This window comes from Hypomesus transpacificus, chromosome 1 (genome assembly GCF_021917145.1).
Source record: "Hypomesus transpacificus isolate Combined female chromosome 1, fHypTra1, whole genome shotgun sequence".
NCBI lineage: Eukaryota > Metazoa > Chordata > Actinopteri > Osmeriformes > Osmeridae > Hypomesus > Hypomesus transpacificus.
The window spans coordinates 8,722,944-8,742,025 of NC_061060.1; the positions used below are offsets into that span (position 1 = coordinate 8,722,944).

Consider the following 19,082-nt stretch of genomic DNA (forward strand, 5'->3'; position numbering starts at 1 on the left):
GCTGTATACAGGAAACGTTAGCATTGCTAATAACTGTTAGCACAACATCATACTGTCCTTATAGCTTGCGGTTGCAATGAGCATACGGTTGGAACAGCACCTCTTTCCAGGTTCAGCTTCCTAGCATATCCTGCTTGAAATTGTCCAAGGTTGTCAAAACTGTCTTGGGTGAAATGTTCAGAGCAAATGAATGATTGAGTGTCGAACTTCGCCGGGATCTTCTCATAGACAACAGTAGCCATGCCTGTTGAATGTTCCTTGGGAAGACTGAGTGTTAGCCTTCCCTGTACAGCCTGGAACACAGCATTTACGACCGTGGTCCATTTTCAATATCCTTGTTATAATTCAAAACGTTCTTCTTTGTAATTCCTTATAAGTAGCCCACACGCGCAGCTAAACTAGTATCGGGGCGTGACAAAGATACAGACCAGAGCCAATAAGAGGGCGATCACCGGTCCTACGTAGAACCGGTGGCTTTGTTGAAAAGCTAGCGTTTTACAGCCAATTTTTTTCTTTTTGAGATTTGAATAGGAAAGAGGTGTCAATGGACTTTGATATTCACGGTATGTTCAGTTTACCCTCCAAACTGTCGTTTTTCAACAATGACAAGGTAAAATCGGTTTTGCAGTCAATTGCCCCTTTAAGTTTTATAAAGCAAAAAGGTTCTGGTGTTTCCCTCCCCATAACATCTGCACTGTTTGTAGGTAACCAATGATGTCATGGTGTGGTAAATGTAATCCTCCACCTTCCCCACCCCAAATGAACCTTGTGCCTTACTGTTATTTAAATACTTACTGCTCCATGTTTTGATAATTATACAAATGTGCCTTTGTTCCATACGTGAAAGATGCATGAACTTGATAATTACTATCCGTTGTAATTTCCTGACCATAGAAATTCATCCGTTTCTGAGAAGCATGTACATTAAAATGTAACATTTTTAGAATACACATTGAAAAACAAATTTGTAACAACCTGTTGATTTGTATGTTTCTGTTTAGAATAAACATTTGAAACTGTACATCACCACAGAACCAGTGCATTCTAAAAGACGGAAAACTACAGAAACCATACATATACTTTTTATTGCGTGTTCAGTAAAACATTTGATTTAGCAATAAACCATGCAATTATTTTCCAACAAGACACCATTTCTTACTGATTGGTGCTTAACCTGTAGAGCTCCCAATGTCTTATTTAGGAGTGCAGTGTGTGAGTGTCTCAGATATCATGGTCTTGCATCAGATCTCAGGGTTTTCACCAGCCATGTAGGAACTCTACTAGAGCTTTGTCCATAATATCAACTTTAAGGGGGCATGGACCTCTTTTTTGGACTTCACAGACATCAACTTTCAATCTAACTTCACATTGTTACCACACATCCTATGACACAAGAGAAAATGAGTCCATACTTATCTTGGTGACAATATACAACAACCTAGTCTGAGGCACTTATCAATAGTAACACTTCCATGTTTCCTTTTGGTTCTCATTGCACCATATAGAAATGTGGCATGGCTATGCGTGAAAGCCAGTGGCCATCGGTGTCCTGTGTCCATTTTGTGGAAGAGTCTTTGCTATTCGGACATGGACTCCGAGAATGATCCTCGACCCCTCTGAGTTTGTTCCAGTCTGTTTAGGATGAACTGGCTAGTGTCAATGAAACGTTCTACGCAGTTCACAAAGCAGACTTCTGTCCTTGAGTCTAGCTTTGGGCCAGGCTTCTCCATGCATTTCTCCTAAAAGGGGAGACAGAAGAGATGGACCAATCATTTCAGGATACCTGTGACCTGGACATAAGCTACATGCAAGTTATTCATAAGTTGTGGTTTTTAAAACAGTTGGTTAAAACTGTCTCTAAAATGGACTGACATCCGACGAGTCTTGAAAGAACCTGGCTGTGGCTACAAACGTGCTAACAGATTATCTAGCTACTAGCTAGATAGCTATGCAGGCCTCAAAATAGCATTCCTATAACATAAAACAGCATATTCCATGCTTGCTAAATCCACGATAACTGGCATGCTTTAAATGCTGATTTGGCTGCCTATGTTCCATATGTCTACATGCTCAGGTGAGAAGATGTAGCTACCACCTAGCATTGAGCTAGAAAGCTCAGAATGAGTACTGAATCTTTTCTTACCCAACAGACTTCCGTCATCTGATGCACCAACTGCTGAAACCTTTGTTTTTGAGACTCAACTTCGATAAATTGCTGTAGCTGAGGGTCAGCCGTTGCTCCTTGGCTGTCCATGATTTATTTCAAATCTAGAAATACGTGATCTTAAACAACAGATATTACAGTTCCTGACCTTCACGTGTATGGATGGACTCAAAAGCATGATGGGAAACCGGAAGTTATACCAAACAGAATGCAAGAACGTAGGTGTGGGTGAAAAACACATAGGTAGGTATCCTTTGTATTTCAAAACGTTTCTATTGTCATTTAGTTTCTCTCGTAAGAGAGATTTAAAATGCAGATTATTCTTAAAAATCTAAATATCAGATGATAGACATCAGGCATACTAACTTGGAATGTAACACAAAAGAAGACACATTTTATTTAATGTTGGTTGGGTCTACATGGAATGAAATTACTAATAATAATATTTAATAATATTAATAACAATGTTGATGATAATAATAATAATAGATGTGACTAAATTAATTTACATGACTCATAACAGACAGTATTCAATATGCTCTTTTCAGCAACAGTTTCATGCTTAATTCTGCAAATCACACTATCTACATTGCTAAAGGTGTTCACATTACTGACGTTCTTGAGATTTCTCCCATGTTCAACCAGGTAGCTTCCTCAGCAACTGTGGTTATTTGAACCTGCTTTTGAACGTGCAGTTCTTACTACTTCTCCATGAGTAGGGATCTGAAGGACTTTTGAAGTTGGATGCCCAGAGCGGAAGAGGGACTTCTATAAGGAAGTGTGTCCCTCAATTAGTGTGAACTGTTCACGTGTGATTTATTGGAGATCGTAGAGCAAGTCCTGAGTAGTCACAACAAGCTCCTCGAAGTTGGGCCTCTCTTCAGCCTTCTACGATATAAATCAAGAGGAGAGATAGATGGTGTGATGAGTAGAAAAGACAGTACAAGATGACAATTTTTATATTATCAACAAATACAAATACCTCAATCCAACAGCTTGTCATAATAGTGTACACCCTGTCATTGGCCAGCTGGGGGCGATAGAGACGCAGGCCTCTGGACACCTGCTCCACAATCTCTGTGTTGTTTAGTCGTTCATAAGGCATCCTGCCCAAAGTGTAGACCTCCCACATTAAAACTCCTAAACCAGAAAACACTGAGTGAGTCCAAGACAACCTGGTGAAAATAAGATCAGGATCACAAAAGTATGTGGATTTAATATATTCTAACCAAATGCCCAGATGTCTGACTTGCTGCTGAATTTACAGTAAAGCAGCACTTCAGGAGGAGACCAGCGGACTGGGAATTTCGATCCGGCAGAGCTTGTGTACTCATCATCTAAGACATACCTGAAACGTCAGGTATCCCTCCCATTAGATTGAGTGCAGGAATGTTGATTGTGTCTTACTGTTGTGTGATTTTATTCAGAGCAATATCATGCATTACCTTGATAGTCCAAAGTCTGTCACTTTAACTGTGCCATTTGTATCTACCAAACAGTTTCTGGCCGCCTATCGAAAAAAACAGTGTTCCATATAAGTATACATGTTATTTTGGATCACATGCAGCATTCTAAACTGCCATCACACACTTTTAAAGTGTAATAGTGTGAGACTCTTGTCATGTTTACCATCATATAGTGCTGTATCATAACAGTGTTTAATATGTGCCTTTCTCTCACCAAGTCTCTGTGGATGTACTGCTGGCTCTCGAGGTAGGCCATGCCCTCAGTCACATCCTTACACATCTCCAGGAGCTGGATGGGTGTGGGGTGCTGCTTCAGGCCTTCACGCAGGTATGACAACAGGCAGCCATTAGAGAGGAACTCAGTCACTATGTAAATGGGCCTTTGTTTGGTGCAGACGCCATACAACTGAACCAAGTTCTCATGACGGAGCTTCCTGGTTCCACCAAAAACAAGAAGAAGGGACAACTTCAAATGTGATTTCATCCTGAATGACACTGTGAGACGACGTGACTTGTTTAGAGATAACGGTCATGTGTAGGAAGTCTGTCGCACACTCACATCATGACTTTGGCCTCTTCGATGAAGTCATCCTCTGACATGGAGCCCTCTTTAATCATCTTGATGGCCACGTCATGCTGACCCTGCCATTTCCCATACTTCACCACTCCAAACTGGCCGTTCCCCAGCTCTTTGATAAAAGTCAGGTGGCGGGGATCAATCTCCCAAACACCTGGAGGATACAACAGCCAATGACATGTTCCCTGTTGAACACGGACTTCCCTTAACAGTCAAATGCACACATTCTTTATAAACAGTCATATTGTACACATTTGACTTATTTTACTTATAATTACATTATAGTAATTTTATTGTATATTATTATCCATTCTATTCTGTCCAGTCTTTTACTTACAGTATTTGTTTGATCTCTTTTTATTTTTTTACTTACTATGTTTATTGTTATGCTCCAGCCTACCAAAGCAAATTCCTCGCACGTGCAAATTTACTTGGCAATAAACCGGATTCTGATTCAGATTTTTGGTGTTCTGTTAACCTACTGTGAGAACGAAGACTCATACGCACCATAGCCCAAGCCTGCTGTTGATGGGGCGTTCTGTTTCTGATTGGAAACAATGTACTTGAGCCTGCTCACCATGCCTGTTTTGGGAAGGGTGTAAAGACATTGTGCATCTGTCAAGGTGACATACATGTACAGTTATGGTATGAAAAGACTTTGGATGGATGGCCAGAGGTACCTGCCGCATTGTGCTGGTGATAGTTGATAAGTTCTTGAATGCTGCTGAAATTGTGCTTCTCTGCTAGGTAGTACTGCCCTTGTGGGGTAGTACAGATATTATAGTGTCTGCAGCTTGCTGCAGCATCCCTATGAAATAAAGAATGGTAGGAGCAGATTAGTAAAGCAGACAGATTATTTTGAAATCTGAGATCTGCCACAGCACGAAAGCTAAATTGCAATATCTAACTGATACTGATGGGTACTACTGATCCCTGGTTTTGCATGGACAACATTTACATCTCTCTTCCTTTGCAGACCACGGTTTCCGCTTGCAGTATTAAGTTCTTCTTTTGCTTTTCACTCATGGCTCGGCCATGTCTCTCAAACAAACTTACCCTCCAGCCTTGGTTAATAAAGATACTGTGTATTTTCCCGCCTTGCTTGAATCTCGCACTAAAAAGCCTCCATCTTTGTTCTGTGAAAAACCACAGCATGACAGGATGGTGAAAGTTTGTTTTAACCAAGTAGAAGATGAAAATCAGTTATGTATATTGCTCTAATTTATTCACCTCAGTCTTCAATAGTTTCTCTGCTTGGCTGCGATTCATGTTTTTACAATACCAGCTGAGAGAAAAAGGTCAAATGTGCATTTTCAGAACTGAAAGAATAATTGACCTCACAGCAATGGGTTTTACAGGATGTCACATGACTGTTACTTCCTCATTTGGCAATATCAGCTGCCTAAGGGATGTAACTTTATCTTTTGGGAGGGTGGCAGGGGAATTTGGTACCTCACATGGAGGTCAGAATCTTAACAATGTAAAGCTGACTGACTTCAGACAAACCCATTATAATAAATGTAAATGTTTCAAAGTTTAACATGACCACACTCACTCAAACCCTTCCAGTCCATTTCTGGCTTTCACCACAAAATTACTTGGAATATATCCCTCATTGCTGCAAAGGAAAGACAGAAACATACCAGTTTTCACAGTCAGATAAATCCATGTGCAAATACAGTTAACTAAATGTGAAATATGTTTGTCTAGGAAGACTCATACACGCATGATCTCGTGCATCTATTCTTAGGACCGTGTTATTGCATTGTTACACACATATTGTTACTCTCTCACCCATATTTATCTCTGGCCTTCCACCAGTGCAGATCAGCGATCTCTAAGATGGTGTACTCCTCATCGCTCCTGAGCTCCAGGTCCTGAGGGTTCATAGGTGTGTACTCATACTCAGCGATGACCGTCATGCCCACAGAGGGGCCAGACTCCTCAGGAGGCTGAGGAGGTAGGGCTCTGGTAGCTGTCTCCTGGGCAACAGGAGAACAGTGCGAGAAACAGTGGAATGAGGGAGCCAATTGGAATACAATAGTGTTTTTTGTTGTTGTGTGGTGATCATACTGTAGGTTACTCTGTTAGTTTGAGTATGTGATGAGTATGTGAGTGCAGGACAACAGAAGGATAGGTACTTCTTCAGGGGTCGGAGGAAGAGGTTTCCGGGATTTTCTTCGAGACCCCTTTGTGAATCCTATGTGGGAGAGAGGAAGGGTCAATATCAAGTTAGATGATTATACAGTGCCCTCCAAAAGTATTGGAACAGTGAGGCCAATTCCTTTATTTTTGCTGTAGACTGAAAACATTTGGGCTTGACATCAAACGATGAATGTGAAACCAGAGATCAACGTTTCAGCTTTTATTTCCAGGTATTTACATCAGGATCTGATGCACAAATTAGAAAATATCACCTTTTTGTTCGAACCCACCCATTTGTCACGTGAGCAAAAGTATTGGAACATATGACTGACAGGTGTGTTTTGTTGCCCAGGTGTGTCCTATTACATACATTATTCAATCAATAAATACCACTGAATGTCTACACTCAGGTTCAGATTGGGTAAGATAGGTTTTGTCTATGCAGACTGTATTCAGAGGTGAAAACAACATAAAAACCGGAGCGCTGTCTTTGGGTGAAAAACAAGCAATTGTGAGTCTTAGAGAAGATGGAAAATCAATCAGAGCCATTGCAGAAACATTGGCCATAGCCAGTACAACCATTTGGAATGTCCTGAAGAAGAAGAAAACTACTGGTGTACTAAGTAACAGACGTCGAACAGGTAGACCAAGGAAAACATCAGCAGTTGATGACAGAAACATTGTGAGAGCTGTAAAGAAAGACCCTAAAACAACTGTTAGTGAGATCAGCAACAACCTCCAGATGGCAGGAGTGAAGGTATCACTATCTACTGTTCGCAGAAGACTTCATGAACAAAAGTACAAGGGCTACACCAGAAGATGCAAACCACTCATTAGCAAGAAGAATAGGAAGGCCAGGCTGGAATTTGCCAAAAAGTACAGAGATGAACCTCAAAAATTCTGGGACAAAGTTTTATGGACTGATGAGACAAAGATTAACTTTTACCAAAGTGATGGAAAGGCTAAAGTTTGGAGAAAGAAAGGAACTGCTCATGATCCCAAACACACAAGCTCATCTGTGAAACACGGTGGAGGTAATGTCATGGCTTGGGCTTGCATGGCTTCTTCTAGGACGGACTCATTAATCTTCATTGAGGATGTAACACATGATGGCAGCAGCAAAATGAACTCGGAAGTCTACAGAAACATTTTGTCTGCCAATTTAAGGAAAGATGCAACCAAACTGATTGGCAGAGCCTTCATCATGCAGCAAGATAACGACCCAAAACACACTGCCAAAACAACAAAGGAGTTCATCAGGGGCAAGAAATGGAAGGTATTAGACTGGCCAAGTCAATCTCCAGACTTAAACCCTATAGAGCATGCATTTTACCTGCTTAAGAGGAGACTGAAGGGAGGAACTCCACAAAACAAACAACAACTGAAAGAGGCTGCAGTGAAAGCCTGGGAAAGCATCAAAAAGGAAGAATGCAAAAGTTTGGTGACGTCAATGGGTCACAGACTTGCTGCAGTTATTGAAAGCAAAGGATTTGCAACTAAATATTAAGTCTTATTCACTTAAATATGTTTTAAGTATATCTGTTCCAATACTTTTGCTCACATGACAAATGGGTGGATTCAAACAAAATGTGATATTTTCTTAGTTGTGCATCAGATCCTGATGTAAATACCTGGAAATAAAAGCTGAAACGTTGATCTCTGGTCTCACATTCATTATTTGATGTCAAGCCCAAATGTTTTCAGTCTACAGCAAAAATAAAGGAATTCGCCTCACTGTTCCAATACTTTTGGAGGGCACTGTAACTGATTTTGCTCAGATAAAGTGATGGCAGTCAAACACAAAACAACCAGTGCATGTCTATGGGTAGGGTATGGATAGCTCTCCCACCACCTACCTCCGTTCTTGGTCTCCAGCACCCTGCAGCCCATGGCCTGTTTGACCTCCTGTTGGCAGCACTGCCACATGCCGTCCACCCAGAAACAGGGGTGGAACTTCTGTATCAAGTCCTTGTTGAAGCTCACCACTTCATTAAAACATAGAACCGACACACACGCAACGTGGGAAGACATTTACATTGGATCAACACATGCATTTGCCTATGAAGATTTGACATGGAAGAGGAGGGAGATTGCCTCCACTATGGATGATATATTACATTTACATTTTCTTATAGAACATATTTGTGAATACTATCTATCGTACTTTAGGGTCATTGCTTTAGTTTGTGACCCATCATATTTACCATGTTTCAGTTTGTGAATCCACTGTTTTTGAATATCTTCATTTTTGGCAAAAATATACAAGGGTCCTTCATCATATATTATCTGTAGTACAATGAAAGAAAAGAGGCCATTCATTGTTGAATATTAATCTGAATTGAAAAGCCCTCACTGCTTTTCTCCTATATTTTCATGAATACTACATTCACACAGGGTCACTTTATTATTGGTTGGTGTGCAGTCACAACACCTGCACTGAATTTGAAATCTCAGAGTTAATTTTACTTCTGATATTGACTTCCAGCATGCTACAGTACTTGCACTTAGAGATTCATGTTGTTTAATTGTAACTTGTTTTACTACATGCTCTTATGGTTCTTCCCTTTGGCACTTATTTTTTGGTTGTTCACAATGTGTGCTTCTTGTTTTGGCTACCCGCAATGCTTTGGGGTTATCTTGTTGTCATTATCAGTGACCTATGCACTTTGTAAAGCTCTCTCTTGGAAGTCGCTTTGGATAAAAGCCTCTGCTAAATGAATAAATGTAAATGTACAGTAGCTGTTTGGTAAAGTAGGAAGTGTTCGGACACATGCTAACCTGAAATGGATAGAGACGCTCTTTAGGGGAGTTGGGCTCGGGCTGGACTACTTCCACACACTTGATCTTTTCAATATCCACTGAACCCTTCTGACCTTTCTTTTTCTGGGAGACAAAAAAATGACCTAGTCAATCCAAATGTATGATTAGAGAATGAACTGATACTTCATTCAATCACCGGTTAATAATGACTTACCATTTTGTCAACATCATAATCATAGTAGGATATCTTATCCTGTGTGAGAACAAACAACCTCTCCTTGAAGTTCAGAGGGGAAGTCTTCTTCTTCTGCTGGGAACGTTTTATGAAGATCTCCTCTAGGAGAATGTCTGACATGATTCAACCAGATGTATTCCTAGCGGGAGAAATTATCAAATTGAATAGCATGAACATTTAATTGAATGGCATAAATAGCATAAATACTACTGTACAGTAGTATCATTTCTCTGTACAGGCTACAAGATACTCATGTTATACAGTTCCCCAGAACCTCAACTTGTCACCTCCACCCAATGACGATTAACAAGTTGTAGAGCTGTGGCTGTTTATGTCTTTTACAATGCTTAGCTGTTTCTAACATAATAGAGATGAAGTAGCTTCTACCAACTGTGCTTTTGTAGCATTAATTATTTCCCAAGAGAGAGAGAGAAGAGAGAGAGAGAGAGAGAGAGAGAGAGAGAGAGAGAGAGAGAGAGAGAGAGAAAGGGGGGGGTGAGAGAGTAGGAGAGAGAGGGGGGATAGAGAGAGGGGGAGAGAGAGAGGGGGGGGTGGAGAGAGAGAGAGAGGGGGAGAGAGTAGGAGAGAGAGAGGGGGGGTAGAAAGAGAGAGAGGGGGGGGGGGAGAGAGAGAGAGGGGGAGAGAGTAGGAGAGAGAGAGGGGGGGGAGGAGTAGGAGAAAGAGTGAGAGGGAGAAAAAAGCTCCTGATCAGGTATCAGTGTTTGAGTAATGCTTAGTTTGCATAGCCCTGCTGTTCCTGTCAATGACACCCTTTGTTGCAAGTGTTTCCCTCTTCAGCACATAGTTTTCCTCCAGAAACTTCTTCCTACTTCTCTGTGTTCCATGCTATTGACCCTAAGTAACAGGGAAGTGCATTACTATCTTTATTGTGAATGTAGGCAACTAATTATTGTCATCTTAGATGTCCTTGTCATTACTAAATGAACAATCCTGCTCTCTGGTCTGATTCTCTTAGTGGAACACATATGGACATGTATAAACTCCCCACTGCAGAACCAATGCTTATTTCAACATGGAGAATACATTAAGAATGCATTGTAAGTATGCCACTGAGACCATGAACCTGTCACCTACCTGGATAAGGACATGAAACAAATCCTCTATTGATGCTAGTCTAAGACGGAAGTGGAGGTGTGCTGGATATTGGTTTAGAGATAATAGCATTTGATAGTTATTCAGGAAGATACTGGTACAGTATCACCTTAACCAGTGATAACCAGAGTGCAGTAAGGTAGCTAAATACCGTATTTTGATTTACAGAAGACAGAGAAGAAAAATGTATTCCACTGTAAGGGGGTTTAATATTGGCCAAACAACCAAAACTATTCCCCTAGGTTTAAAAGAAAAGGGGTAAACTGGACAATGTATTAAGATTAACCAAATGTGCTGAAATTACAGTAATTTGAGTCAATGGGTTAAATCAGAGCAAAATTGGTCAAAGTAAAGTTAATTAAATAGATATTTACTGGTAATAACATTTTAAGGGAATTAAATCTATTTAAAGCCAAACATGTTTCAAAAGAAAGGTCTTACCAAATCTAACTCCAAGAATCTAGAGAACTATGCTCCACAATTCACTTTGTACCCAACTATCATCCGTAGAACAACCAATCAGACAGCATCTGGACCCTTACCTTACTACAACATATAACTAGCAATGCAACAGCAAATTACATAATGAGATGTGAGACCCATCAAGTCGAGACGCCGTCCAGCAACTCCAGATTTTAGCATTTGAGAGGAGGGAGGCAGTGTGACACCCAGCCTTACACCATTGAAAAATGATTGAAACTCATCTAAAGATTCACTTACATGATATTATGTAAATATTATTCATATAGGAAGAACCACAATCGAATTCCATGATTACACATATTTACAACTGAATACAAAAATGAAATAACAACTTCCATTGCAAATGTAATGAAATACTTTAGTCTTAGTAGCTTTAGTCTGAACTACACATCAAGGCCCAAGCTCATCCATATCTAGGAACATTATCAGTTTCAAATGTTACTGACATCTGACCACTGTGGTCATAGTACAGTTAATTTAGAACATTTAAACATCCTCTGGGCATTTCCTGGTTTCAACTAAGCCAACAGAGACCTTCTACACATGTCACTAACCAGTATGAACTGTGTAGTCATTTCTATTCCTGAAGCAAGTTTCATTTTTCTCATAGTCTGTGAGGTACATGAACATTGCAGTCTCTTAGTTCACATTGACAAAGTGTCACAGTGACCTTACCTCTGTAAGCTCATAGGAGTCCACAAAAATGGTCAAAAGCAGATCATTTGTTAGATTAGTGTCCCTTTCCCACGGAGCGGCTACTGTACCTTTCGTCTGAAGTTTTGTTTCAACTGCTTGTGTTGCATAGCAGTAATAGATGCTGGGGGGTTTTCAAAGGGGTTGTGAGTCACTTGAATTGTCACATTTCTACGTATAGGGAAGTTGCATCAGGGTTGAATGACAATGGATGGGAGAAGAGACAAATTTCGAAAGGCTCAGTGGTACAGATGTAGATAAGCATGGAACCTATCTGATTCCAGTGTGATGCAAAATACTCCTGACAGATGGGATTAATGGTTGGGGACTGTAGTATACGGGAATGAATATCATTTAAAAATATCAATTATACTGTAACGACAGTCTGACCCTGTTCCTGGAGACAAGATGAATCACATTTGTAACAACAGGGGTTGCAGTGCAAACCTACGGCAGGGTTGCCATAAGCAGACTTGGTCCACCCTGCTTCAAACTATTGTCTGTCATAAAGGATTTGAGAGGAGTCGTAGCCTGTAGCCGTCATCGATAATCAGGCGTAGTTGCATACAGTCTTGTGCACAGTAATTTTGGTGTGGTTAGTGAAGCTAGTTTAGAGGAATGCAGCGTCACATTTCTCTTCTTTTCTATTACACACTGACCAGTGATAGTGTTTGTTTGCTGATAAGAAGATTCTCTCATGAATGTTCTTTCTGAACATTTCCTGACAGATAACTGTTTGTGTGTGTGCGTGTGTGTGTGTGCGTGTGTGTGCATGCGTGCGTGTGCGTGTGTGCACGTGTGCGTGCAAGAGAGTGTTGTGTTTTTGTGTTGGCAGTGTTAAGGGGAGTACAACTTACTTAAACCACACACATATCCATGTGTTCTCCATATCAAGAAGAAACTATATACAACTAATATGTTTATACTTCACGCAAACACACAGTAAACTGGCAGAGTAATGTTAGTATTTATAGTTGCACACCTAATACATGTAATTACTCACAATCCAGTTATAGAATGTGACAGTAACCTAGTCATTGCAGACACATTGGTGTATATTGAAAGTCTTTTAAAAGCTTTTGCATGCACAACCAATGTTAACTAAAAAGTTTCAAGTTTTAGTTTTTTGTACAGCAGCTTCTTAGCAGAACCGTGAAGTCTGCTGAAGTTATTCTGCCTTCCAAAACAGAAAGAAGGCTTGTCCCTCTGACACCAGCATGATTCCCTGTGTGTGCAATCCTACAGTTTCAGCGGCATCATCACCTACCTGGACTGGGACTCAGGAAGATCCAGGCATCGGTCTGAGGAGTGTTGTGAGGACACAGTGTCATGTACCTGTGACTAGACTGCTTCTACTTCAGGTCATCTACTGCCTGCCTTTGTGTAGCTCCGAGACCAAACCCCACCCTTTTTGAGAAACTGACTTCACTCAGTTCCCCTTTTGCTTCCTGCTCATTTTCATATCAGTATTATTTTGTGGTAGAATGTTGTTTTCTAAAGTAGGCTGAAAAGTGCAGCCCTTAATACAGATTCATCACGTTATTTCACGTCATTTATAATTTTAGATTTCAAACCAGGTGTACACGGACCAAAGTTTATAGAAAACGTTTTTTTAATGTATTATTATTATCATTATCTGAATTGCCAGTATCATTGTCATTGTAAAATAACTCTTGCCATGACTGGTTGCACTACTAATTATGTTACGTTTCTTTAAGGTTCTAATCTAACCAAAGACCTACATTACAAACATGTTCAAACATTTTTTTTCCTGGATTTTCTCATTTGCCGTGTCCTCCACACAGCACCCACCACACGATGGCAGTCTTCAAAAACTTGGATCTATGTTTTCCCTGCAGAGAGGTCCTTATCAAGGAGTGCTTCCGAATTCTTCCTTCCTCTTTCGTCTGCATCGGGTCGCTGACATGGTAAGGAATTGGTCCACGATTACTATTTTAAAAATCAACTGTAATCGTCTCAATTGCACATGATATACTTGTTCATGTTAGATAGTATGTGTAAACGTTATACTGAGGGATCTTCATCCCTCATTATTTGTAGTTTTGTCTATTGATGTCTTAGTAAATTTTAGAACGAAACTTCTAGCGACAAAAGCAGCTTCCACCAAACGGCCTTCCCAACGCGTACAAGACTTTTGCTTAAAACATTGCTTTTAGCTTCAGATATTGCAGCATATCATGAACTGCCCATTGACTATATCCACCCCCCCCTCCATATCACGAACTTGCCGTCTAATTTAGCCTGTATTTCTTTACTTGAGCTGCGTCAGTTGAAAGATTGGCTAAATTAGCTGGCTAGCAGCTAGCCATCTCCCTGTTTGCCTACTAGTTATACCTTTGATCATGAGCCAATACATTGGCGCACATGAATTGACAGTCGCATACATTAGCTGCGTTAACGAACAGTGTAGTTAAATTGGGATCGTGCTGGGGTAGAAGTAATATCAAGTCATCCAAGGTGGCCATGCTTGTTTGAGCGGTTTGGTGGTTGAATCTGAAGATGCTGTCAGATTTAACCCTATGCAATTGTACCCTTGTCGAGCATAGCTAACGCCACTATTTTGACAGGTCAACGTACCAAAGACCCGCAGAACCTACTGCAAGAAGTGCAAGAAGCACCAGCCTCACAAAGTTACCCAGTACAAGAAGGGAAAGGACTCCCTCTATGCACAGGGTAAGTCCCGGTGAAATAATCCCAGCGCACAGATTTTAACTACATTTTCCATTAGACGCATTGATTCATGTGTATATATTATAGGTAAGAGGAGATACGACAGAAAGCAGTCCGGTTATGGTGGACAGACCAAGCCTATTTTCCGGAAAAAGGTGAGCCTGCCTTGCTTTTACATTTTATTAATTTAGTTCTTTCCTATTTCACAAGCTGTGCCAGTGAACCTTGTTTTTAAAAGCATATATTTGTCCTAGGCCAAGACCACAAAGAAGATTGTGCTGAGGCTGGAGTGTGTGGAGCCTAACTGCAGATCCAAGAGAATGCTGGCCATCAAAAGATGCAAACACTTTGAGTTGGGAGGTGACAAGAAGAGAAAGGTAAGGCTGTTCAACTGCCCTTCACATCAAGTTGTACTTGCTGCTTGTACACAAGTTTCCAAGCCAGTTGCATGTTTTACGCCAGTGGTAGATCTAGTGACTAATCGGAATCAAGGTTAATGTCTCTTGATTGCAAAATGAACTTCCACCTTTTGCATGGCGATGTTTGTGGTTAAGATATCTCCTTAACAAGGCTAATGTACAGTAGTGGGATGTTTAGAAATGTTTCACCTCAATGAATTCTGTATTCTAAAACCCTTTATTTGTTTTCCAGGGCCAGGTCATCCAGTTTTAAACACTGGCTCAATCTTCTGAATGGAGTTGTCACTGTTTTCAATAAATTTGTGGAAATGTTCATTGTTGTCCTTTAACATTTCACAATAAACGGAAGAAACCTTGGGAGGAGCAATTCAGTGAGGGATCTCCTCCAGAGATAGTTGGTGAGGCAAAACACAGGCCAAACAGTCACGCATCAGGAAAGTGTCAATGGGTGTTGAAACACCGAAATCAGGTGATCAACTTGGTAAATGTCAGTTTAAGCAGAGTTTAGAAGTAGCAACAGGGCTGACAAATGCATGTGATCGGTGCAGCATCACAGGCAGGTGGATGAGGAAAGGGACCAGGAAGTCGCTGTTGTCTATCGGGGACACTGATGTCCACTTGGCGACCAGGTCCTGCGTTGGAAGACTCCCGACTAGGCTGACGCTGACAGCTCAAACCCCCACACGGGAGGGGGGACAGACGAGAAGGAATTTGAGAATGCAGGAAGCAACAGTTAAAGTAATGGTAGGAAGGAGGTCCCCAATGGTCGTTTGGACAAGTGCAGTCATTTTGCAGTCCAAAGTGTATTTAATGTAGTCCTAGACACTAACTAGAAACAATACACAGTAACAGGTTTACATATTTGAAAATTAAGTTATGAAATCTAGGCATATGTATGGATACTTTGTCATTTAAAGTTATATGCTATATGTATACTTTAGGATTGCATTATTTGTCATGAAGCTTTAAAGTATACTTAAGCAGCCGTAGAACTGATACATTTTCAACCCAATTTTGAAAGTTGAAACTGTGAGCCTCCATAATTTTCATTTAGCAGACTCTTATCCAGAGCGACTTACAGTAAGTACAGGGACATTTCCCCCGAGGCAAGGAGGGTGAAGTGCCTTGCCCAAGGACGCAACTTAATTTTGCATGACTGGGAATCAATCCGGCAACCTTCTGATTATTAGCCCGATTCCCTATTCGCTCAGCCACCTGCACCCCCAATAATTGAAGAGAAGAGGTGCTCTGAGTGCCAAATCAGGCTAGTCCTTTTCTGGAAGGAAACAAAATTGGCTTCATTGGTTTGCCCAGCCTCCAACGGTATGACATGATTACAAGTGTCTTCATATGTAGACAGGGTACTAGTAGGGTACTTATTTTATGAAAGCCAGTGTTTTTTCATCAGACGAGCCAAGAGGACCCCCAAAGGTGATCCAAGCATCTCTTCGTTAAATATAAAGATGAAACCGATTAAAAAATCAAAAGCACAAGTTTACTGTTACATTTACATCATAGAAACTAAAAGGCAATTTACTGTTGGGCTTTGCATCCCCTTGATTTAAAGTGCAGTGATTGAATGTAGTGTACAAACTTGGTAGACTACAGAGCTGAGTTCTTCAGTTTGACAGGCGTGTTCAGCCACTGCATGTTCTGATCTCTCTTGACGTGGCCTTCAACTGGAGAGATGGTCAACAAGGCAGTTCCAGAGGGGTTCACATTCACTACTACCCTGCTGTCAGGGGTCAGTACCCCCAGCTCCTTGTAGCTGGGCAGAACCTGTGTGACGTTACACTGGGGGTGACAGATCTTCCAGCTTGGCAGTAAGACTGGGTTAAAACCCTGTGGACCGCCAATCTCCTGCCTGTTCCATACAGCCAGAGCCATTCTTCCTCTGGACAAGGGCCTCTCCCACACCTCCAGACTGTTCGACTTTGAAAACAGTACAGTGGAAACAGTTAGGCTGCGTCTATTCGCAAACATTACTGTAACCTGAAGTTTGGTGTAGTCAGGCTTACCTTGATGGAGCGGTAACCTTGCCTGCCAAGTGGGTCCTGGTTAATGGCAATGATGTGGCGGTTCTGTAGCAGCTCCTTGGACCTGGGGCAGATGTCTCTCAGGTCATTGGACATCAGCAGAGGAGCAGCCATGATGGCCCACATCGCCATCTGTGACTCCTGTTGAGCATGACTCAGCCCGAAGTTACCGATCACAAGCTGGAGGCAAAATGATATTCTTACTACCACAAGGACGTTCTAGAGAATCAGGACCAATAATTCCAGTTCATCTGTACTCACACTTGTTACAAATGACATAATGAACCTGAAACTTGATTGTCTGTACCAGCTTTTCACATCAAACCTTATATCAAGCATTGATTTAGTGTGCTTGTGAAACAGGCTGGGGGACCTGATAACCTCATGATGTCATGAGTTGTCGAGCATGTCATTGCTCCTCATCATGTCACATGTCATTTAGCAGACTGTGTTGGGTCACCAGAGCAGAACAGTACTGAGCTGTGGTCACAGTACCATGTCAGGGTCATTCCAGCCCCCAGGGCCGGCCGAGGGCACGATGATGTCCTGATGATCACCTGACCAGTCCAAGATGGACTTCACACTGGACCACGAGTCGTAGATGTCTGCAGAGTTGCGCCAGTGGTTACACGCCTCCCGAATGGCTGTGTAGTTAGGCTGCAATCACAAAATATCTAAAAATGTTGACTTTACACCCCTTAATAATTCATTCGTAATGTATGGTGTTGTGTGTTCTCTTTAGAGGCCAAGGTCCATTTTCAAGGTCCATGGTGGAAAGGCCTGGATTTTTTGTATTTGTTACCTGTTTATACGACCACTCATACAGTGGCCACTCACAGGAATACAGGATGCTGCTTCCAGTTTTGTTCAAAGCTTTTGACATGTTCCTGTAGCCTGAAGAAAAAAAACATTTGATTTGACACTGGGTTAGACTGTAGTTTCAGAAATTAGCTTTCAAATATGAATATAATCAATCAACCCCACAGACTTTCAGTGAGTCTCACCCTCTCCCAGTAAAGTCCAGTCCAAGTAGCAGCCGTCAAATTTGAGAAGATCCACACCCCAGTCTGCAAAGGTCTGAGCATCTGTATCATAGTGGCCCATACTCCCAGGGTAGCCTGCACACGTGCTGGTGCCCACATCTGCATAGATGCCCAACTTCAGACCTTTAGAATGGACCTTTGAACATAAACAGAAGTAAATGAAAGTTCAAGTTGCAAGTCACACATGCTTTATGTTTCCTGCTCTGTGGAATTTTTTTTTTTTTCTGTGGTTTTTAATTGCAGTAGCACACCATCACCAGAAGATGTAGATATTGTATCATAAGGTTTTCATGGTGCATTTATTTCCTCTTGATGTGTGACACTTGTTTGGACAGAATATTACTACTTTATTCAGTCTTAACGAGTTATAATATCACCTGTTTTAATATGAACAAGTGTACACGTTTTCGTGTTAAATGGAAAAGTCTTAAAAACATCACCATGGATGTCATTGTTATGGCATTGTGCAGGTGTAGGGCAGACTTATATGTGAATAAGGAGTTTGATGCTGCCATTCTGTACACTCACATAGTCAGCTAGCTTTGAGATGCCCCCTGGGAACCTCTTGGGGTCTGCTTGCAGGCGTCCTTTGGCGTCACGTTGCTTAGAAGGCCAGCAGTCATCTATGCACACATACTCATACCCAGCCTCCATCCAACCTTCCTTCACCATCACGTCTGCCATCTGCATGTACAGCCGCTCACTGCCAGCACAAGAGGCACAAGTAGTTCCTCAAAATGGTATTGTCATTTTCTGGTCATGGGGCTAAAACAGCAGTAGGAGTTATTTTTATTTGTTGTAGGCCAGAAATTAGTGTTCAGGCAGGGCAACCACAAGAACCTGTGGCCAACATGATGCGTTTATATCTTGGATTTTACACAGGGGAGAATTGTTTTTAGATGCTGCTGTCAGATAGCCTACTGGTTCTTACCTGATGCAATTGTTAGGGTCCGTGCTGCAGTCAACATTACACATGAATCTTTCCCAATGTAGCCAGCCCATTGTTGGTGTCAGTGCGAGCCCATTGTCCAGCGAATTAACTAGTTGTTGACTCATTATGAAAATGGTTATTGTCAACAGAGAAAATCCAACAGAACCCATTCTCGAAAGATAATCTCACAGCAAAAACAAAATATCTGACAGCGATGGTTGATTATAAAAGTGAAGAATGAATTCAAAACACGTCTACTTCCGTATTTAAAATGGAACCCGCCTTTTAAAAGACTGATTGCCGATCGACCACTAAAATTTGAATGC

General features: G+C 41.3%; 4 protein-coding genes across 5 annotated transcripts; 1 reads left to right on the forward strand and 3 right to left on the reverse strand.

Annotated features, from left to right (window-relative positions):
- Window positions 1–1,066: 1,066 nt before the first annotated feature.
- timm8a (translocase of inner mitochondrial membrane 8 homolog A (yeast)) lies at window positions 1,067–2,254 on the reverse strand. The gene is made up of 2 exons (XM_047021010.1): window positions 2,144–2,254; window positions 1,067–1,739 (listed from the first exon to the last, which is right to left on the reverse strand). Exons 1-2 carry the CDS (start codon window positions 2,252–2,254, stop codon window positions 1,578–1,580), a joined length of 273 nt encoding a protein of 90 aa, XP_046876966.1. The 3' UTR covers window positions 1,067–1,577.
- On the reverse strand, window positions 1,067–13,026 carry btk (Bruton agammaglobulinemia tyrosine kinase). 2 transcript variants are annotated; one of them, XM_047020989.1, is made up of 19 exons: window positions 12,904–13,026; window positions 9,327–9,486; window positions 9,131–9,235; window positions 8,557–8,638; window positions 8,209–8,337; window positions 6,349–6,407; window positions 6,002–6,189; window positions 5,763–5,825; window positions 5,438–5,492; window positions 5,264–5,343; window positions 4,888–5,015; window positions 4,715–4,789; window positions 4,190–4,361; window positions 3,845–4,064; window positions 3,610–3,674; window positions 3,394–3,512; window positions 3,147–3,304; window positions 2,144–3,052; window positions 1,067–1,739 (listed from the first exon to the last, which is right to left on the reverse strand). In XM_047020989.1, the coding sequence occupies exons 2-18, from the start codon at window positions 9,465–9,467 to the stop codon at window positions 2,981–2,983; spliced, it is 1,911 nt and encodes a 636-aa protein (XP_046876945.1). In that variant the 5' UTR covers window positions 9,468–9,486; window positions 12,904–13,026; the 3' UTR covers window positions 1,067–1,739; window positions 2,144–2,980. The 2 variants fall into 2 exon arrangements, with proteins under 2 accessions (XP_046876945.1, XP_046876954.1); XM_047020998.1 differs by lacking the exon at window positions 12,904–13,026 and adding an exon at window positions 11,619–11,896.
- Window positions 13,027–13,463: 437 nt separating this feature from the next.
- rpl36a (ribosomal protein L36A) lies at window positions 13,464–15,059 on the forward strand. The gene is made up of 5 exons (XM_047022928.1): window positions 13,464–13,564; window positions 14,225–14,330; window positions 14,415–14,482; window positions 14,582–14,704; window positions 14,979–15,059. Exons 1-5 carry the CDS (start codon window positions 13,481–13,483, stop codon window positions 14,997–14,999), a joined length of 402 nt encoding a protein of 133 aa, XP_046878884.1. The 5' UTR covers window positions 13,464–13,480; the 3' UTR covers window positions 15,000–15,059.
- Window positions 15,060–15,530: 471 nt separating this feature from the next.
- Window positions 15,531–19,035, reverse strand: gla (galactosidase, alpha). The gene is made up of 7 exons (XM_047022914.1): window positions 18,757–19,035; window positions 18,354–18,528; window positions 17,787–17,961; window positions 17,585–17,676; window positions 17,278–17,439; window positions 16,765–16,962; window positions 15,531–16,678 (listed from the first exon to the last, which is right to left on the reverse strand). Exons 1-7 carry the CDS (start codon window positions 18,924–18,926, stop codon window positions 16,349–16,351), a joined length of 1,302 nt encoding a protein of 433 aa, XP_046878870.1. The 5' UTR covers window positions 18,927–19,035; the 3' UTR covers window positions 15,531–16,348.
- Between the last annotated feature and the right edge of the window lie 47 nt (window positions 19,036–19,082).

Excerpts from the sequence above, each read along its gene's own strand:
- timm8a (XM_047021010.1), bottom strand. The coding sequence starts at position 2,254 with ATGGACAGCCAAGGAGCAACGGCTGACCCTCAGCTACAGCAATTTATC. Across the intron at positions 1,740-2,143 it reads AGATGACGGAAGTCTGTTGG|GAGAAATGCATGGAGAAGCC; the intron begins GTAAGAAAAGAT and ends CTCCCCTTTTAG.
- btk (XM_047020989.1), bottom strand. The coding sequence starts at position 9,467 with ATGTCAGACATTCTCCTAGAGGAGATCTTCATAAAACGTTCCCAGCAG. Across the intron at positions 8,338-8,556 it reads GATTCACAAACTGAAACATG|TGGTGAGCTTCAACAAGGAC; the intron begins GTAAATATGATG and ends GTTTTAATGAAG. Across the intron at positions 3,675-3,844 it reads AGTACATCCACAGAGACTTG|GCGGCCAGAAACTGTTTGGT; the intron begins GTGAGAGAAAGG and ends TTTTTTCGATAG.
- rpl36a (XM_047022928.1), top strand. The coding sequence starts at position 13,481 with ATGTTTTCCCTGCAGAGAGGTCCTTATCAAGGAGTGCTTCCGAATTCT. Across the intron at positions 13,565-14,224 it reads TGCATCGGGTCGCTGACATG|GTCAACGTACCAAAGACCCG; the intron begins GTAAGGAATTGG and ends CTATTTTGACAG. Across the intron at positions 14,331-14,414 it reads GGACTCCCTCTATGCACAGG|GTAAGAGGAGATACGACAGA; the intron begins GTAAGTCCCGGT and ends TATATATTATAG.
- gla (XM_047022914.1), bottom strand. The coding sequence starts at position 18,926 with ATGGGTTCTGTTGGATTTTCTCTGTTGACAATAACCATTTTCATAATG. Across the intron at positions 18,529-18,756 it reads GACCCTAACAATTGCATCAG|TGAGCGGCTGTACATGCAGA; the intron begins GTAAGAACCAGT and ends TTGTGCTGGCAG. Across the intron at positions 17,962-18,353 it reads TCTCAAAGCTAGCTGACTAT|GTCCATTCTAAAGGTCTGAA; the intron begins GTGAGTGTACAG and ends TTATGTTCAAAG.